The sequence below is a fragment of the Arachis hypogaea genome, chromosome 7 (genome assembly GCF_003086295.3).
Source record: "Arachis hypogaea cultivar Tifrunner chromosome 7, arahy.Tifrunner.gnm2.J5K5, whole genome shotgun sequence".
Classification (NCBI taxonomy): domain Eukaryota; kingdom Viridiplantae; phylum Streptophyta; class Magnoliopsida; order Fabales; family Fabaceae; genus Arachis; species Arachis hypogaea.
Window position 1 is genome coordinate 22,229,730 of NC_092042.1, and position 22,061 is coordinate 22,251,790.

A 22,061-nucleotide genomic window follows, 5' to 3' on the forward strand; every position below is an offset into this window, starting at 1 on the left:
AATGATTCTCAGATATCAACTTCACGTGAAGCCAACTTCATCTAAGTTTTCACCTTAAAATTATTATCTTATATATAAAGGAACAACGCATACAGTAAACAAATTGAACAACAAATTAAAAAAAAAGTAAAAAAAACATTACCCCAGTCAACTCTATTTTTACTTTAGGAAACCTTCTCCTTCTTTCCATCTCTCATTTGCCGTCGCCCAGCATCCTCCATCGCGTCGCACGAATTCCCCCTTGCACTACCCCCACCCTCGTCGCGCTATCACAGCTTCCTCCCTGGCACGCTGCAGAAACCACCAACCATGAAAGCGCAGCCGCAATTCGTCCTCCTCTTCCTTGCATCGCGCCGTGCATTCCGGATGAAGACACGCCCTCCCCCCTCGCGCTATCACAGCTTCCTCTCCCCTGCACGCCGCAGCAACCACCAACCATGCAAGCCAAGCCGCCGCGAGTCCTCTTCTTTCTTGCGTCACACCGTGCATTCCAGACGAAGACGCGCCGATCCAATTCTGCATTCCACAGTCGTCGCCGGAGGCAGCCATCACCTGCGGTGCTTGTCTTTCCGACAGTAACCCGCGTAGTCGCAGCCATAATTGATTCACGACCCCGTTCTCTTGCAGTCGATGTTGTTTCCTTCCCTAGATCATGTTTTGAATTGCTATCACGACCTGCCTTGAATTGTTATTCATTTTATTAGGTATGCGGATGGTTATTTTCATTCTAACGTAAATGTTTATTTAATTTGGATTGGATTTAAATATATACAATGAAATTTGGTGGATGTTCATTTTATTAGGTATGTAAATAATTATTTTTATTCTAAATTCAATGTTTATTTAATTTGGATTGAATTTCAGTAGATACAATGAAATTTGTTAGATGTTCATTTTATTAGGTATGTGGATGGTTATTTTCATTATAAACCGACGACTTGATAGAGAAAAAGCTCGGCTGGCCGGTGAGGGAGGGACCGATGGTACAATGAGGGTTTGGGGAGGAGATATGCAACAGTAAAATGGTTAAAAAGTGGATAGTTAAAGTGTAAAAAGTGAAAATAAAGATTTTTTGGAGAATAATTTGTGATGAAATGTGTTTTTTTCCATCTTCTGTAGACTAAAAATATAATCTATTATTTACGTTGTTCACAATCTCTATCATGTTTTCTATTATAAATAATGTGAACAATATATTAAAAAAACACTAAAATTAATTATAAATGTTATCAACCTAACAAAAATAACGGCAAGACTTCTTTGAAATTTCGTAAAAATGAGAAAAATAATGTCTTAGAAGAAAAGAATTAATAATGGTGCAACTCTTCTGTGGAAGCTTCATGTGAAACAGGGAAGAAGCTAAAAACTTCGGTTCAGACGAAAGAAAGAGGCTAGTTTTTCACATGCATGTTGGGCTCTTTTTTCTTTCTTTGGTAGCAAAATGCTTGATGACACCAAATTGGCATCAATTCGGTAAGTGTCTATTTGCTTGTTGCGGTTCATGATTGAAGGGTCAATTTGGATTGATTTAAAAAAAAAATTTAACAAATAAATTTTTTTTATATTTACATAGACTTTTTAAAAAAAATTTAAATATTAAAAACATCTTTTATTTAAAAAAAAAACAAAATATTATTAGCTAAAAAAATAAATAATTTACTTTTTTAATAAAAATATTCTTTTATTAAAAAACATATTCAAATAGATTTTAAATTGAATAAAAATATTTATTTTTGAATAATTGACACCACTAGATCCATTGATTTCTAATATTACATAATTGTTCTAAAAGCAAAAGTGCTACGTGGATGTCCAAATTTACATTACATGAAGTATGTATAAATCGAATGAACTAACTTGGATTTATCAAGAGAGAAGCGTAGTGGCACATCAATAAAAGCTATTAGGATTGATTTACTTGAACGTAAATCGAAGTTATCTGATTCGATAGATATATATATATATATATATATATATATATATATATATATATATATATATATATATATATTTAGTAAGTTCAATTTATCTATGCATCACCTATACAAATACGAACAGAACGTTAAACCCTCATTAAAGTGGAACTCACAATAGCTAGTGAAGATAGTTTTTTATTTTTTTTTAATGTATTTAAGTAAATCGACTTTAATAGATTCGATTTACTTGTCAATACGTTTCTCTCTTGGTAAATCAAAGTCGATTTACACGTACTCTATGTAAATCAAATCCAATAGCTTCAATTTACATAGTTTCCATGTAAATTCGGACATTCATGTAACACTTTTGTTTTTAGGACAATCACGTAATACTAGAGAGCAATTGATTTAGTGGTTTCTATTACCCTTTATTTGTTAAGAAAAGTACTTTTTTTTTTCACTTAAAAAAAGCAATCCAAACTAGCACTAAGTTTGGCAAACATGTTTCCATAACTCTTAGGTAACCAACTAGAGTACTAGCCAACATTTTAAATTTCAAAAGACTCCCGCCGCTGCGTCCTCTTCTTGAAAAGAAACATCTCAAAACCTAAGGAAAAAAACATCTAATAATCCACATAAAAAAAAACTATCAATTTATTTAGAGAGAAACCTCTGAAACCCTGTAAAAAAAATACACATTTAATCTGAAAGAAACACTTGAAAAAATAGTTAAAAAAATTGGAACGCACTCTCAAAAAGAAATATCCCAGAATCTAATAAATAAAATCTAGTAACCCATATAAAAAATTATGGAAAAAACATCCAAATCCTGTAAAAAGAACATTTATTTACTTGTAAATAAATATTTGAAAAAAAAACTAATATACATATAGTGAAACATCCAAAACCCAATGAAAAACATCATCTAAAACTCACAATGCATTGAAATCACCTTCCATCAAAACGGGCGTGATTCGGGATGGCCGACGACGAGGTGATCGAGTTGACTGCTTGGACAACGCAGGTAAACGCCCTTGCGTGAACCGCAGTGGAGGGTAACGCTGCGGCAGACTGCTTCACAGGAGACAATCGCAAGGATTTGGAATGTTGCGGAGCGATGGGGTGTTTGATCCTACGCGAGCACTTCTGTGTGATGATGGTGGAGGCCCGCGATGGCAAGGACGACGCCGACATCAATAGCATGACCATGACGTCACAATGGAGAGTACGAGATGCTAGCGATGTTGAATGGCTGCAAGGGATGATGTCGGGGAGAGGCAACTGCATGCGATGGAAGACCAAAGCGGAAGTCGATTCGCGCAGCGAGATGACGCAACTAAGATAGGATGGCGGCTTGACAGCGTGGGAGGAGGCAGACGTCAAAGTTATTCTAGATCGGAGGAGGAGGAATGAGAGAGAGAGAGTACTTGCGCCGCGTCCTCTTCTTGAAAAGAAACATCTCAAAACCTAAGGAAAAAAACATCTAATAACCCACATAAAAAAACTATCAATTTACTTGGAAAGAAACCTCTGAAACCATAAAAAAAATATTCATTTAATTTGAAACAAGCACTTGAAAAAATAATCAAAAAAATAGGAACTTACTTTCGAAAAGAAACATCCCACAATCTAGTAAATAAAATTTAGCAACCCATATAAAAAGACTATGGAAAGAAACATCCAAATCCTGTAAAAAAAAATTATGTATTTACTTGTAAAGAAATATTCAAAAAAAAATGGATACACATATAGTGAAACATCCAAAACCCAATGAAAAACATCATCCAAAACTCACAATGCATTGAAATCACCTTCCATCAAAACGGGCGTGATTTGGGGTGGCCGACGATGAGGTGATTGAGTTGACTGCTTGGATGGCGCGGGTAAACGCCCTTGCGTGAATGAACCGCAGTGGAGGGCAACACTGCGGCAGACTGCTTCATAGGAGACAACTGCGAGGATTCGAAATGTTGCGGAGTGATGGGCTATTTGATGCTACGCAAGCACTTCTGTGTGACGACGGTGGAGGCCGCGCGATGACAAGGACGATGCCGACGTCAGAAGCGGGACCACGGAATCGTAATGGAGAGGATGGGATGTCGGCGACGTGGAAAGGCTGGAAGGGATGATGCGTGGGGAGAGGCGACTGCACGGAATGGAGGGCCAAAGCGAGGCAACGAGGGTGACGCAACCAAGACATGACAGCAGCTCAACGGTGTGGAAGGGGGCGAACGTCAAAGGTATTGTGGATGGGAGGAGGAGGAACGGAAGAGAGTACTCGCGCCACGCTCTCTTCTTGAAAAGAATCATCTCAAAACTTAAGGAAAAACACATCTAATAACCCACATAAAAAAACCATCAATTTACTTAGAAAGAAACCTTTGAAACCTTGTAAAAAATCCATTTAATCTGAAAAAAATACTTGAAAAAATAGCTAAAAAAAATAGGAACTTACTCTCGAAAAGAAACATCCCACAATCTAGTAAATGAAATCCAGTAACCCATATAAAAAACTATGGAAAGAAACATCCAAATTCTGTAAAAAAAAAATATATATATATCTATTTACTTGTAAAAAAATATTCGAAAAAAGAAACGGATATACATATAGTGAAACATCCAAAACCCAATGAAAACATCATCCAAAGCTCACAATGCATTGAAATCACCTTCCCGAAACGAGCGTGATTTGGGGTGGCCGACGATGAGGTGATCGAGTTGACTGCTTGAATGGCGCGAGTAAATGCCCTTGCGTGAACCACAGTGGAGGGTAACGCTGCGGCAGACTGCTTCACAGGAGACAACCGCGAGGATTCGAAATGTTGCGGAGCGATGGAGTGTTTGATCCTACACGAGCACTTCTGTGTGATGACGGTGGAGGCCATGCAATGGCAAGGACGACACCGACGTCAAAAGTGGAACCACGAAGTCGCAATGGAGAGGACAGGATGCCGGTGATGCAGAATGGCTGCAAGGGATGATGCACATGGAGAGGCGACTGCACGCGATGGAGGGCCAAAGCGGAAGTCGATTTGCGCAACGAAGGTGACACAACCAAGACATCACGGCAGCTCGACGGCGCAGGAGGAGGCAAACGTCGAAGGTATTATGGATGAGAAGACTGAGGAACGAGAGAGAGTATAGGAGCACATATAGAAAATAGTGTGTAGCTTAAGATTGTACGAGATCTGTATGGAGAGTGCACAAAAATAATTTTTTTTAAAAATTTTAAAATTAGGATTAGAAAAAAATTGGCTATTAATCTATGTTATATACTATAGTTAATTTTTTATAATTTTTCATGTGAAATTAATATTTAAAAATTATTAGATAATTTAATAAATTTAATTAAATTATTATCTAATAATTTTTAATTATAAATTTTATATAAATAAATATAACTGAGTCTTCACCTTTACTAGATTGGTTTGCACAACATTTGTGAATTGGTTATTGCACGGTTAATTTCAGAATTTGTGTAATTGACTAATTGTTTTAGGCCGTGGTAGCTAGGACTCTTCTATAATTATATCTCTGCAAATAATGTAATAGGGCGCCCCTTCTGTAATTAGTAATAACTTCTTGGGGTACACATATTTCTTCGTGTTGACTTTATGAGCGTTCTTGATTTTCGATTGCTGCTGATTACACTTTAGTCAAACGAATAGAGTTTTCGAAAGTCCCACCATAACAAGTGTTATTGTCTTCGAATTGCTTATATCGGATGAATTATATATTACTAATTTTATAATAAAAATATATTATATATTATTTTTTTATTATAATTAAAATTAAACTTTTTTAAAATTAATTTTTTTTATTTTTTCATTCAATTTATTTTTTTAATATATTATTATTAACGATTAATTTAAATTTGACAATTAAAATATAAAATATAATATTTTTTAATTATATTTAAATTAAAATTAAAATATAATTATATTATATATTATATTTATATATTATTAATTAATTTAATAATAAAAATGTGTCACATGATATTTTTTTATTAAAATTTAAAAAAATTATTTTTTTTAAAATTAATAAATAATCTTCTTAAATTCTTTTATCTACTTTTCTCTTTTTTTTCTATTTCTCTCTATTCTTTCAACTTTATATATAATTTATACTTTATATTAATAATTTGATAAATCAAAATATGTTCACTAGATATTTTTTATTATAATTAAAATAAATTTTTTTCTTAACTTTTAAAATTAACAAACTCCCTCTCTCATTCTTCTTCTTTATCGTTCTCTCTCTTTTCTTTTATTCTCTATTTTTCTTTACCTTTTTATTCTACAAAAAATAAAATTAATAGCATAATGTAATTTAAATAAAAAATATTATTATATACATATTTTTTTATTTAGTTTTAAATTTTTACTGCTTATCTTTCTAATTTATATTTTTACTTCTTTTTTTTTAAATATTTATTACATATAATTTAGAGAAAATACTAATGCTGTGATTAAAAATTAGAATCAAGATTCAATTGTTTTAGAAAAAATAAATTTGAGTTAATTTTATAATTATCAATATAAATTTTTCTATGTTAATAATATCAAGTTATATTTTATATATATATATAGTGAAAAAATATTATTTTTAAATAATAAGCATAAAAGTTAATTATTTTTTTTTGTGCAACATACTTAATATATAATCAAATATATATATATATTTTATCTATAGAAATATTGGCCTTCTTAACCGATGAAAACTTTAGTCCTTTACGATCTTTTTATAAAAGTAGTTTAATGTTATAAATTTTTATGTCATAATCTATAATATCATAATTAACATAATTTTAAAAGATTTATATTATCATAATTTTATTACGATAAAAATACTAGTTTTAAAATTAAAAAAAAAAAGATTAAATATTCTTAGAAGTTCCTTTGAAAAACATTTCAAGTGAAATGGAATATGATCACTCTAGGCCTCATCTGGTTTACCGTGTAATGTAATCTCATCCCATCTCAAACAAGCATTTTGAGTCAAAGTGTGAAGTGTTCTACCGCAATTCTCATCACTCAGCGTGAGAAAACAAACATGGCGGGGTCACTCACTAAAATTCAGAGATATCTGAGGCAAGCACATGTATGGAGGTTTGTTGGTCTGGCTTCAACTACAGTTGGATTATCATGTTATGCTCTCAGCTCCTCCTTTAACCATCTCTTTGGAAGGTGGAACTTTCTCAAAATCTTTATCTATATTGTTTCCAGTATCACCATTTGTTTCATGATTTTATTTGCAAAGTCATGGTAATGCTCCACCGCATTGCGATTCAAAGCTCACCTGTCTTTTCTGGTTTTGACAATAACCGCCATCTACTCCTTTTTCTTTGATAAAGATGTCAACGGAAAACCGGATGTTTACGGCCTAATTTCTTGTGCTGCGTTTGCTGTGATGTCACTGAGCTTGTCGAGGCAGAGCCACTTGGGATTTGAAGTGGATTTGTTATATTTCTTCTTGGGAGCTTTGATTGTACAATTCATGAAGATACATTTGTTTTTAGGTATCTTTGGAGTGGGACTCAGCTACTCCCTCATCATTCTCCGTTCTTCTTTAGATTTGGAAAATGAGCATCAGAGGTTGGATGATCAGTATCACTCAGTTGTGCAAGTTGACTCAGATTCACAACAACAACAAGAAGAAGCTGCACAAGTGGATTCAGATTCACAAGAAGTCAACACTGATATTGTCATTATGAAGACACAATTCACCGCTTGTATAAATGCTCTTAAGTTATGTGATAGGGAGCTTATTAATATGCTTTCCAATTATGCAAAAGATAACGTCAAGACCTTCATTGAATCCAACCTTGAGGACCATGTCCCGGTTGACAGCAACATGGTGATTGATGCGCTGCCGTCAAACATTATCGATGACCTTCGAGAAGGAGTGAAGTTCATGGTGGCAAATGGACTTCAGAAGGAGTGTTGCGATTCGTATAGCAGCTGCCGCAGGGAATACTTAGAAAAGTTCATTTCTAGTTCAAACTTGAAACTCCCAAATATTGTGAATGTGGTTGAGGTGGAATCAACTGCTCTTGAATTTCAAGTTAGGAATTGGATTACCACTTCAAATTTAGCAATGAGATTGCTGTTTCCCAACGAAAGAAGACTGTGCGAGCGTATCTTCATGGGGCTCAGCACGGCTACAGATATCGTATTCACCGAAATTTGCAGGGAATTCACGATACATCAATTCAAATTTTCAGGTTGCTTTACATTTGAAGTTTTTCCCATGAGCGTAAGAGTTTTCAAGGCACTGAATGACTTGATTCCAGAGTATGAATCATTGTTTTCCCAGAAATCTTGTGATTCAATTAGAAATGAAGCTATCAGTAATTGGAAGAGACTGGGAAAGCAACCAAAGGGATATTCATAGAGTTGGAGGATTGGATTTGCAATGATGAAGCCATATCAGATGTTCCTGACGAGCTTTATCCGATCTGCAGAAAAGTGATAGAGTGCCTTAATGTTGTTTTCAAAGCTTGGGTCATCCTTCCCCTTGAGAATTTTTTCGAAGAACACCCCATGGTTGTTCATAGAGAGGGAAGCCCGTCTTCATTCTTTATCCAGTTGATTAGGATAATAGAGCTTCTAGAGAAGCATCTGGAAGTCAGGTTCAAAAGCTGTCCGGACCGTGCTCTGCGCTGCATTACAGCGATGAATAATGTAAGGCACATTGAACAGAATGCAAAGAAATGGAACTGGGATACAAGACCCATGTATAATAGTGGCATAATTAGAAAACTGAGTGCAAAAGTCAGACAAAACCTTGAAGACTACCTAAGAATCTCGTGGGATGATGTTGTTGGGCTTTTGAAGCTGGGAGATAACGAAGCATACTCAGCGGAGTCTATGAAAGAGAATCTCAAATTGTTCAACTTGCACTTTAAGGAAATATGCAGGGTTCAGTCTACATGGTTTGTCCTAGATGAGCAGCTAAGAAAAGAAATAAGAGAGTCCATAGATAATATCTTGTTGCCAATATATGGAGTCTTTATTGGAAAGTTGTATGATGTTCTTGGTTCGCATGCCAATGAGTATATTGAGTACTCAATGCTTGACATTGATGCTCTGCTCAACGATTTGTTTCGTGCATAACTTAAGATATAGTGTGTCAAATTGTAATACAAATGGCCATACTCATAATGGACTTTATTAAAGGGGAGATCATAGTTGTCATGGTTGTTTAATTTACTTGTATATTGATTGTGATTAGAAACGTAGGTAAGCTTTCACCAGATTTTTCACACCTTTGGTCCATGCCTCTTGATTCCTCTGTATTATTGATTGTAGTAATAATGCTTTTTAATCTTTATCTAGTTTTTTTTTTATATATTAAAGGTTAACAGCGAAAACGTGTGCTTTGAATAGAGTATTGTCTGTGAAGTTGAAAGGAACAGAACAAACCTATCTAATTGAGTCGAGAAGACACAGACTTGAGCTGTTGAAGATCAACGCTGAGTCGAGAACTTGCACACAGCAGAAAAATGTCCTTTAGTTAATCTTAACTCTTAAGTTGGCAGAAACTCACTTGCAGTCCGACTGCAGGTGAAGTTCTTCTGGATGGCTGACACGTGTTACTATATGATTTTAAAAAAATCGGTTTATTTTATATAAATGATTTATTTAAAAAAACTGGTTTGAATTGGATCAAGCAGTTATTTTTATTCCCTTCTTCTTCGTTTCGCACGTAAAATTCGTTCTCTTTCAATCCCTTTTCAGAACTAATATGAAACTTTCAATTAGGTATGTTCCTTTTATTTATATTTTTTAATCAAATTTATTATTTCAAATGTATTTCTTAATTTATGTTTTTATTCATTCCTCTGTGAATGATGAAAATGATTTAATAAATACGTACATATTTATGTCATCACACCATTTTGATGTTAGGATCATAAATGTCAAGATAATTCATAGCAATTTCATGTGATGGAAGACAAAAATGTAATTATGGTATAACGTAGACTAGTTGATAGCATGAGCATTGTTGAAATTTTGGCATGATCTCTTTCATATTTGTTATATGTCTCTTTAGTTGGTGATGTTATAGTTTATTGTGATGATATGATGGTAGTTTAATTGTATGAGTTAGATCCTTTTTATTTGGTTGAATTTTTTCTATGGCTATCCTATTCTTGATGGCAATGTCAAAATAAATATTTTCATTAGTTGTTCTTTTTTTTCTCTATTTTTGAATCAATTTTATTTTGAAAAAATTTATTAAAAATTTTTGTTGTAGACAAAATTAATAATATTATGTTCAATTATTTAAGGAGACCAACTTAATATTTTGATTAGATACTTTTGTTTTATTGAAAATAAATTCTAATTTTATTAAAAAATAAATTCTAGTTGATAAGTAAAAACACAAAAACGTGCATGACAGTGAAATCATAATTTTTAGATAAGTAAATTATAGTCTTATTATCTTAAAAAAATAATTTATTTATAGAATAATATTGAAAAATTAACAATAATTTGCACGAAAATAGTTTATTAGTAAAATAAAAGTTAATTGATTGATTACCATAAAATTTAATTTAACTATAAATTTGCAATTGAACATATTTTTACAGCTTAATTTAAAAGCAACTGAAAATGTGAGTTATGGGAAACAAAACAAAACTCATCAAGAAAATAGAAACAGGGACAAAAAAAGGACAGATGATATCATTTATGTCATTCCTATAAAAAAACCGTGATTTTTTTTTTCAGAATACTAAATTTTACTTTTTCAAACAATTTGTATACATATATTTGACAAAAATTAAATAAAAAAAAGTTTCAGATAAATTTAAAGAAAAATTGGTCAATATGAATGAAGAAAAAGAACATATCAAATTCATCTGTTAGGAATTTAGGAATAACACGCAGAAAGAATTTAAATTATTTTAAAAGTAGTTATTTGATTTATTCAAACCGATTTTTTTAAATAAACTATTTGTATAAAATAAATCGGTTTTTTTAAATCATACATAACACGTATCAACGATCCAGAAACAACTTCACCTGCAGTCGACTGCAGGTGAGTTTCCACCTATAAGTTCAAGTACTGCTAAAGAAAGAACAGAACTAAACTATGATGCATGCATGATACTAATACGGACATGAGACATGATACGAGAGACACGCAGGTACGTGAATTTAAAATTCTTATAAGGTACAAGATATGTCATATATATAAAATATAAAATATTTTTTAGATAAATTATAATAATATTTTAGTATTTTGTTAAGGAAAAGTCTAGGGGGCAACAGTTTTATTGAATTTTGGCTAGCATGTAACCAGCAGAAGAAGGTGAGCCATTGGATGAAATCTCACACCAATCTCACACCATCAAATCATCATTGATGGCTAGTTGATGACTAACAATCACAAAAATTGCTGGCCCCTAGCATTGCTCTTTTATTAATATTAAAATATAAATTAATTTTTTTAATTATTTTAACAATCTTTTTTAAATATATAAAGTATTTAAAATATATTTTATTTTAATAATTAATAATATATACTATTTCTAAATTCACTTTAAAAATACATATTAAGAATAAGATTAGACACACTGACACGTGATAATATTTAAGTGTATTTAAATATGTCTAAAATTTTTTTTATTTTTTATTAAGACACACCTAAAAGAATGTCTATACTTCATACGGATCTCACTAGGGAGATAATTGACTATTTGTACAATGTGTACAATGAGATATTGAGTTACAAAATGAACATCCTCCATATTATCTAGAATAATCATCCGAGTACTAGGGATAATAAACATCTTCCCGAAAAATTAACCTAATTTTGAAGTTCACCAAAGATTGAATTATTGATCTTTCAAATCTAGTGTTCTAATACCATGTTATAATACCACTTATCCCAAAAGTTTCAACTGATAGAAAAAGATAACACTAATAATTATATTTCTAATACTCTATAAACCTCCATTGTACATATTGTATAAATATTTTATTAATTACTCGTATTTTTCCACTTCATACGAACTAAATAAATAATAAAAAAAAGTACTTGGTTTAGGTACCAAGTGTTAATGAATTATGACTTATTAAATTTAAGAAACCATTCTTCCAATAGAGTGACGTTGCTTCCAATGCCATACAATAATCTAATTCCATAGTACCAGATGCAGATAACAAAATATGCTAGTACAAATTTCATTACAAAGAAATTAAATAATGATAAGATTTAAAATCTCTTATACAACTATGAGGTATTTTACACGACATCAAATTAAACATTATATTGGAATGTACAGCACAGTGAAATGAATATACCTAAGTACCATATTTGATAACTGGTGTAAGGCAGACAACGTACCACCTAATAGTTCTTATATTGGAACTGCCTTAAATCATATTCAGCGGCAGTTTGAGAAAACAATACTAGAAAAAGGGAAAAGCATTGCGATAATTCTCAAGGCATGTGCTCGATTTGCAGGATCATCCATAAAAATACTGCAGTGGGAAGCAAAACGATTATCTAATGGCTTGCATACGAGTATCTGATTATGTAATTATAATATCCATACTTTATTAGTTTTAAAATTATTCACTCATATAAATGATATTATTATATTTTTTATTACTCAATTTACTAATAATCATAAGAATATAAGAGAAAATTTTTAAAATAAACACTAAATATTTTTATTCATAGAACGATAATCATTACATAAATATATATACCTTTATATAGGTAAAATTTATCAATAAAATAATTTTTTTAATAACTAATACTTAGTTGTATACATAGGTGGGATAATGAAACTTGTAGAATTTGCTTCAAGTTGTATGTATGTTTTAAATTGCTCACTATTCTATGAGTTGACTTCATTATTCTTCCTATTACTTGTCAAATTTGGTGTCTTGTACTAAAAATTTGTATTAATGTAGTTTTTATAATCTTCTCTTGTATTTATGTAGTTTCTATAGCTTTTAAAATTAGGTTGCAACTTGGTTTCAATTCCAATTGTATTTGATTTTGAATTTTTTTAATGTTCGAGCATATTATATTTACACTATTTTTAAATGTTTTTTATTTAATCATCTAATATTGTCTCCATTAAATCAAATTTGTAAAATTTATCATTCTAAGTATTTTCTTTAACTTGTAAAATAACTCGATTTTCAATGACTTTGTAAATATATCTGCAATTTGTTCTTCAATTGGACAGAATTCAATCACAATTTCTTTCTCATTCACCAATTCTCTAATTTTGTGAAATCGTATGTATGTCAATATAATTCAATCTTCCATGGAACACTAGATCTTTGCAAAATGCAATAGCTGATTTCTTATCACAAATATCATTGTTGGAGTACTTTGTTTCTCGTTTAATTTCTTAAGAATTCTTCTTAATCAAACTGTTTATGTTGCACAACTTGCTGCTGCTATATATTCTACTTCTGCTGTAGAGAGTGCTACTACTGGTTATTTCTTTGACGACCATAAAATTGCACCACAACCAAGATCAAATGCAAATTCCGAAACACTTTTTCTTGTTTCTATATCTCCAACCCAATCACTATCAGTGTAACCTACAAGATTCACTTCATTAGTATTTTCATAATAAATGCCATAATTTAAAGTATCTTTGATATATCGAAGAATCCATTTTACAGTTTACAAATGGTTGGTATAAGGCTCTTCCATGAATCTGCTAAGCAAACCAATTCCAAACACAATATCTGGTTTAGTTGTAGTGAAGTACCTCAGACTTCCAATCAAGCTTTTGTAATATGTAGGATTTACTGCTATTTCTTTATCTTCTCTCAGCAACTTGAACTTCTCTTCGACCTGAGTAGGAACTGGTTTTGAGTGCTCCATTTGAAATTTTTTCAAAATATCATTTGCATATTTCTTCTGAGAAATAAAAATTCTATCATCTTTTTGAACTACTTCAACACCAAGAAAGTAAGACATCAAGTCCATATCCATAATTTCAAAGTGCTTTATGATAGTCTCCCTAAATTTTGCAATTATCTTCAAATTGTTGCAATTAAAGATTAAATCGTCAATATAAAGACACATGAACAAGATATCTCCAAGTTCAACAAATTTGGTATAAAGCGTATGCTCAAATGGACATCTTTTGAAACCAGTCTGAGTGAAATAAGAACCAATCTTCTTGTACCACGCTCTTAGAGCTTGCTTTAACCCGTATAGAGCTTTCTTCAACCTGTAAACTTTATTTTCTTCTCCAGGAATTTCATATCCTCTAGGTTTCTCAACATACACTTCTTCTTCTAAAGTGCCATTTAAAAATGTCGACTTAACATCCATTTGATGTATCTTTTACTTATTTTGAGCTGAGACTGAAATAATCATACGAATAGTGTCTAATCTAGCAACAGGAGCAAATACTTCAAAGTAATCGATACCTACCTTTTGTTTGTATCCTTTAACAACTAATCTTGCTTTAAAACGATCAACTTCACCGTTGGGTTTATACTTAGTTTTGTAAATCCACTTTACTCTAATCGGCTTCTTATCTGCTAGTAAATCTGTCAGCTCTCATGTGTCATTCTTTTCAATGGTAAGAATCTCCTCATCCATTGCTTTCTCACAATTGTTGTCTCTAGAGGCTTCTTCAAAATTCAACATGTCACAATCTGAAAATAGAACAAATTTATGATTTCTTCATCGAACAGATCGTTGTCATTGTCAACTTCATAATCTGCTAATCTAGCAAGTAGTCTCCACACTCTTTGAGGCCTTCTATATGATTCTGGTTATTCGGTTGTGTCCAATTGTCTTTCTTCTTCATCATCACATATATTTGAAATTACAATCGGCTGCTTTTCTGTCATTGTATTCCAGTTTCACATGCCTTTCTCGTCAATTGTCACGTCTCTGATGATGATTACCTTCTTTGATTCTAGATTATACAGGTTGTATGCTTTTGAGTCTGTGCTATAGTCGATAAAGATACTTCTCGCCTTTGTCATCTAACTTCTTTTTTAATTGATCTGGTATGTGGGCATAAGCGATATACTCAAATACTCTGAAATGATGAATAGAAGATCGCTTTCCACTCCAAGCTTCCTCTGGAGTTTTATCACGAATACTTTTTGTCGGACACTTGTTTAAAATATGAACTGTTGTTTTCGATTGCTTCTGTCCAAAGCTCTTTAGGCATTTGTTTTGACTTGAGGATGCATCTGACCATATCCATGATGGTTCTATTCTTTATTTCAGCAACCTAATTTTGTTGAGAAGTATATCTAGTTGCTAGTTGGTGTTGAATTTTGTGTTGTTTAAAGTATTCTGAGCATGCAAGATATTATGTTCCTCTATCTGTTCTGAGGATTTTGATTTTACAGTCATTTTATTTCTTAACAAACGCCTTGAATATCTTAAATACATCACATACTTCTGATTTCTATTTCAGAAAGTATACCCATGTATATCTACCAAAATCATCAATAAAGTGATAAAGTACCTACTACCACTGTTGTTTGAACTTTCTGCAGAACAAAAATTTGAATGCACAATTTCAAGTAATCTTTCGATTCTCCATGACTTTTCTATTGGGAATGGATCTCTGTGCTTCTTTCTTAATTGACAAATCTCACAAACATCATTGGGAATATGAACTCATGATAGACCCAAAAAAAATGTGCAAATCACATATGCCACAACTAGTTATCAAGTATCACAGAACTCATGCAAGAGGGATTAACATGTTGAATTTTTAATGGAAGCATTATGTTTGAAGTCATCTTTACTTTATCTATGTACATTCCATTGTTGTCAAACACAGTGTAATATTTAATATAAGTTATCATCTTATATCATTTCTCAGATAATTGCCCCATATTTAGTAAATTGTAATTAAGTTCAAAGCATAGAAAACATAAGAATTATAACTTCGAGAACCATCCTTCAATCTAATTGGTATGTACCTTTTTTTCTTTGATAAGAATCTTTGTACTATTACCAAACTTCAATAATAGTTTAACTGAATCATGAAGAAAATAAGGCTCATCTTTAAACGCTCCTTGTTAAGTATGGAGTGCTGCACACCTTGTTAATTTGTTAAATCTAAACTCTTCATTTATTATATTTTATTTAAATAGTTTAGGTTTAAAAAGGTAACCTGTTAATTAGGTTAACCATGTTTTTTTATAAATTTTAAATTTTTTTATAAATTTTAGATATTGGGCTGAAGTCTAAAATAAAAAAAATAGTATATAAATATTAAAAATAACATATTTGTATAATAAAAAAATTACAGAGCTTCAAAATTAAAATAAAGAATACATGAAAAATAAGTTGAAAATTCATGTACTAAATTCAGAAAAAAAAGATATATTAAAATCTTAAAAAAAATAATATTAAATATATATTATGTATATAATATTAAATATAAACACAACAATAAAAAAATTTATGTTATATAAATTTAACTAATACATATATACAAATAAAAATTTCTCTTAACTTTATATTTGTAATATTTTATACAATTAGTTTTAAAGTTTAATTATTTTTTGAATAAATTAATAAAAAAGTAATACAAATAATTATTTAAATATAATTATAATTTAATTTTTTATTCTATTACGTACACGTTGAGAATAATTTGAAATAAAAGATAATGGACTTATTATAACTGCCATGTATTGTATATGCTTTTACTGCGTCGTCATCTGAGAATTATGGCGTTTTCATGGAGACCAGATTTTTCTACAGAATCAGTTGTGTTTGGAGTTAGCCAACCAGCAGACATGCTTCTTCCTATTCTGTGGCAGAAATTTTCCAGGCTTTGAAGGTCATTCATGGCAGAGGTGGAAGGGAATGGGCTCAAGAGCATCAAAATCTGTAGCTAGCCAGACGATAGTGGAAGCACTGCCAGCAAACAAAATAGTGAAGATGCTTGAAGCATAGCATCGACAATTACAAAGTAATGGAAGAATTCGATCAAAGTTTTTCTAAGTACTTTTGTAGTGTAAAGATCGTCTTGTATTAAATAAAGGGAATTAGTTTTTTTTGCCGTATCAATTTGTTTATTCAGCCCATGACAGAAAAAAAAGAAAAAAATAAATAAATTTAATTTACCTAATAACTTTTGATAATAGGTTAACTTGTAAAGAGTGCTGCACTCTCTACTTTTCTTATTTTTATCTTTAGCACATGAATTATTTGTAAAAAATAAAGTCTGAGTATCCGGATTATCATCAGTATTTTGATGTTGATTTTCTACAACGTGTACTTGATTATTATTCATCATTTTGAATCTGTAATCTACTGCTTTGTATTCATACTTTCCACAATAAAAGCAGTTGAAATTGGTTCTTTCTTGATAAAAGTTTCCTCGACCTCTTCTTCGGTTGACATGCCTGAAATTCGTTCCACCTCTTCCTTGATTCGGTGGTGTAAAATTATTATAACTTCCTTGATTGTAATTGCCATGACCTCTACCTCTGAAACTTTCTCTACCTCTATTTTGAAAATTGAAACCACGACTTCATCCTTTTTGTGTACGGCTTAATTCTGTAATATTGTTTAAATTCATTCAACTTTTCAGGGCTTCCTCGATTGATTTTTCTGACTTCTCCAATATTCTACTGATATGACTTTCCATGGTTCTTTGAAACTCTATAATCGATATAGTATCCATATCGTGGGACTCTAGTATCATAGTCACCACATGGTCATACTTGATAGGCATGGTGCGAAGAATTTTTTCCACCACTTTACTATTGGGTATATCTTTTCCATAGACTCTCATCTTATTAACAAAATCTATAACACGAGTAAAATATTGCTCAATAGTTTCTGAGCTAGACATCTCGTACCTTTCATATTCTCTTCTAAAAGACTGTAGTTTTGCTTTCTGAGCTTTATCTACGCCTTTGTATGACAGCTTCAACGTGTTCCATTCCTTTTTTTTACACTTTTGGCATTTGCTATTTTGCCAAACACCGTATAATCTACACCTTGATGAATTTGAGATAGCGTCAATTGATCTATCTTCTGTTGGACATCATATAGTCCTTCTTGTAAATCTGGTTTAATGAAATTCTACAAGTTCTAAGTTTTCAAATGGGTAGACATCAAAGTTTCCCAATAACTATAATCAAATTTTTTATCTAACTTAGGATCGGACCATACGATATTGAAAGTGTTTGTTATAGTGACTCTATAAATAAACAATTATGTGAGAATTCTCTTACACCTCACAATAAATTCTCAAACATCAAGCGCTAAATTAATCAGTTCTAATACCAAATGTAATTATAATACTCACACTTTATTGATCTCAAAATTACTCACTCACATAAATAATACTACTATATTTTTCATCATTCAAACTTACTAACAATCATAAGAATATAAGAGAAAATTTTTAGAATAGACACTAAACATTTTATTCATAGAGAGATAATTATTACATAAACATATATGCCTTTATATAAGCAAAATTTTTTAATAAAATAATAATTAAGATAAAATTAAATAATAATTAAGATAAAATTATGTTAACCTGTCATACTTGCGAGAAATTAAAATCCAAGTAGTTCTTTTGAACAAGAAATGAGATGGCTTTAATAGTAATTAGAGCATTACACATTTACCCTACTAGACCTGTTATTTTCACCTAACAAGTTCCATTGATTAAGAAAGGAGCATATAATAATTGCCAGGTGATTTAATCTTTTCATTTGAAATGATCATCTAATTAATTCTTCTAAATAAAAAATTTACTTTAATCATAAAGACTGTGTTTGCATTACGTATAAGTATGGAAAACTAAGATAGAGAATACGAGATATAAAAGTATATTTAATAAATAAGATATATAAATATAAATATTATATTTTGAAATATTAAATTATGTATATATTGATATAAGAGATATAAAAATACTAATAAAAGATATAATTAATATTTTACTTTTTTATTTTTATTAATTTTTTATGATTTTTTTTTGAATTTTGTGAAAAGAAAATCAGAAGTGATAAATAATTATTAAAATAGAGTAAATAAGATAAAATAAAATGAAATTGCAGTAGAATAAAAGAGATTAACTTAAATATTAATGAGGAACATTTAAGAAATAATAATAAAATGGGTGTAGCATTAGCCATAAAAATATGAGAGTAGTCTCTCCCAAAGAAACATTGTATGGTAGTTTAAATTTGTTTTCCAAATAATAATATTCTTTTTAGGGATTTACCATTAAAGTCTTAATTAAAATATAGGAAACATTTTAAGTATACCGGAAGTATTGGTACACCAGTTATTTTAACCGTTGATCTGAATTATAAAATATATATATAATATATATTAATTAAAATTAATGATTAAAATAACTGATCCACCGGTGTTCCCCGGTGCACTTGAAATGTTTCCTAAAATATAATTGTCATAAATTTTTTTTTTATTATTTCCCGATAAATTACAAGAAGAAAGAGAACAGTTATCAGCTAAAAATATTAAAACAATTAATCCGATCCTCTTAATTAGATTCAAACAACTAATCCTAATTATTAGAACAGTTATCAGCTAAAAGTATTAAAATATTATATTAATCACTAACATTCTAATATTTAATACATGGCCTACAAAAATTGTACTTTATAATATGACATACTTTATTTTATTTATTTCTTTTTTAATTTCAATGCATATTATTTTTTTCATTTGAGGTAAGTATTGTTCTTATTTCTAAAGTTTAAGGTCAAAATTAAATTCGTTCCCAATATTATTTTGGATTTAAAATCGTTTCCGTTTTATTTGGTATCAAAATCGTCCTTTTGACTTTTTACGGATAAAAATACCCTTCACCACCACCATCTTCCTTATTCCCACTAAATACCAATAATCAGATTCAAGAACACCAACAATAACACATTATTCAAATTCAGAAACTAACATCATCAAATTCAACAACAAAAATCAATGCACAATAACAGAATCAGAAGCAGAAGTAGAAGCAAAGTAGAAACAAAGAAGAAACAAAAATAGACACAAACGCAAAAGAAGAAGAAGAAGCAGATGCAGAAGTAGAATAAAAAACAAAATCAAAAGTAGAAGAAGAAGCAAAGTAAAAGCAAAGTAGAAACAAAACAGAAGCAAAAACAGACACAAACGCAAAAACAGAAGAAGAAGCAGATGTAGATGTAGATGCAGAAGCAAAATCGAAAGCGGAAGCAGAAGAAGAAGCCGAATTGACGAGGTGCAGCGGCGAGGACGGCAAGGTCGGTAGCAGCGGCGGCAGTGATGGCAGTGGCGGAGTGCAACTCCCTAGCTCGTGTCTCCTCTCTCCTTCGTGAGCTCTCTCCTCCTCTGGTTTTGATTTCTGATAGCGACGGCAACTCTAAACTTCGCTGGCGTCGGCGCCGTCCATCTTCCCCCTCTTCTTTTTTCCCCTCCTCTCCCCTCCCCCCTTTTCCTTTCTCCTCCGTTGTTCTTTCTTTTTTCTTTAATTTTATAATTTTTTATTAGAGTAGGAGTAATTTAGTAATAAAATTAATAAAATTAAAAATTTTATTAAAAAAAATTATTTTAATATTAAATAAAACGTTTTGGAAAATTTTAAATATAAAATAACGTTAAGGACGAATTTGATTTTGACCCTAAACCTTAAGAACCAAAAATTCAAAACAATACTTACCCTTTTTTATCTTCATAACCTTTTCTAAAAAAATGTTTAACTTATTTTCAAATTCTTATCAGTTTTCATTTTTTTTCTTTTTGATTCATTTTGATACCTAACTTCTTTTTTAGAGTCAGTGATAATATAATTTTTTCATGACAATTATCAATATTTAGAACAAAAACTTATTCATATATATATATATATATATATATATATATATATATATATATATATATATATATATATATATATATATATATATATATATATATATATATATAACAGTATAATACTATTCTATTTTTGTTGTCCAACCCAAAGTCTTTTTTACGTCCGAGCTTATTCCAAATAACATTTTTATTTCTTTTATATTTATCTATTTTCAATTTAAAACGTGCATAAGACCATAAACATTATAAACCGGTCTACTTCAACTATATTGTGTCAAATAAACTAAATTAAGAAAATTTTTACTAGCCTATTTAAGTGGCGTATGTTATATTGAGATTTATTGAATGCGTGTTATAATTTTAAAGAAGCCATATCACCATTTAAAGAAAAAGATGTTTAATTTTTACCATCAGCTTGTGAATAGTGCCCTTAATTAAAACCTAAATAAAAAGGATTGAGTTATAGTGCATAGTGAAACAAAAACCCAAGTCTAAACATGTGTCTTAGGGAGTCAACAAGAATGGATAACGGCAATTATTGCTTTGAAAAGTAAATTCATAATTATAACAAATAATATGGTAGTTAGCAAATTAAATATTTGAAAATGTGGAAATAAAAAAAATGAAGCAAGTAATAGAACATACAGTCATTAGTCGCACCCCATTCTTATCACATAGGACATGCATGGTGGTTATTACTTCGTTGTAGCCCAGTCTTACGAAATAACCCCTCAAGTACACACTACATCAGCTTAATTAATTCAAGAGCTTAGTTTTGTTTGGTTAGAAAATTGCAGAATGCAATCAGCGAATATTATAGACATAGAGGTAACAAATAACTCTTGTAGTTTCTCCAAACTTAAATCTTTTGTTTTCATTCTTGTTCATTTATTTTTTTTTCCTTTATCATTTCTTGTTTTCATAAATATAAAAAAATAATAAATAAATAACGTGTAATTGACAATACGTAAAGAAGTTTACATCTTTGAAATGTATTGGCTTTGGAATGAGATAAATGAAATTTTTTTTTAGAACTCTGCTAGGGAGACAATAAAAAATCTTAACAATGTATACAATAAATTTTGAATTTGACCTAAATACATATAAAAAATAAAAAACATTCCAAAAATTACTTAAATAAAAAACCCACTCAATTATTCTAAAAAAAATAATTATCTCAAATCTTAATTTATCAAAACATTTTACTCCAATATCTTTTTCTCTCACAATCGACTACCACTCCCGACCTACCTTTATCAATAATCATCCCACTTCACTGTTGTTGCTTGGTTTGCCACACGTCACCACCGACGTTGTTTATCCATA

At 30.6% G+C, this 22,061-nt stretch overlaps 2 protein-coding genes across 2 annotated transcripts; both read left to right on the top strand.

Annotated features, from left to right (window-relative positions):
- Nucleotides 1-6,888: 6,888 nt before the first annotated feature.
- LOC112704034 (exocyst complex component EXO70B1-like) lies at nt 6,889-9,152 on the top strand. The gene has a single exon (XM_072198624.1). The coding sequence runs from the start codon at nt 7,329-7,331 to the stop codon at nt 8,310-8,312; it is 984 nt and encodes a 327-aa protein (XP_072054725.1). The 5' UTR covers nt 6,889-7,328; the 3' UTR covers nt 8,313-9,152.
- On the top strand, nt 8,462-9,034 carry LOC140174320 (exocyst complex component EXO70B1-like). The gene has a single exon (XM_072198755.1). The coding sequence runs from the start codon at nt 8,462-8,464 to the stop codon at nt 9,032-9,034; it is 573 nt and encodes a 190-aa protein (XP_072054856.1).
- Nucleotides 9,153-22,061: the final 12,909 nt, after the last annotated feature.

What these genes read in the sequence shown, in the direction of transcription:
- LOC112704034 (XM_072198624.1), top strand. Translation starts at nt 7,329, where the DNA reads ATGTCACTGAGCTTGTCGAGGCAGAGCCACTTGGGATTTGAAGTGGAT.
- LOC140174320 (XM_072198755.1), top strand. Translation starts at nt 8,462, where the DNA reads ATGGTTGTTCATAGAGAGGGAAGCCCGTCTTCATTCTTTATCCAGTTG.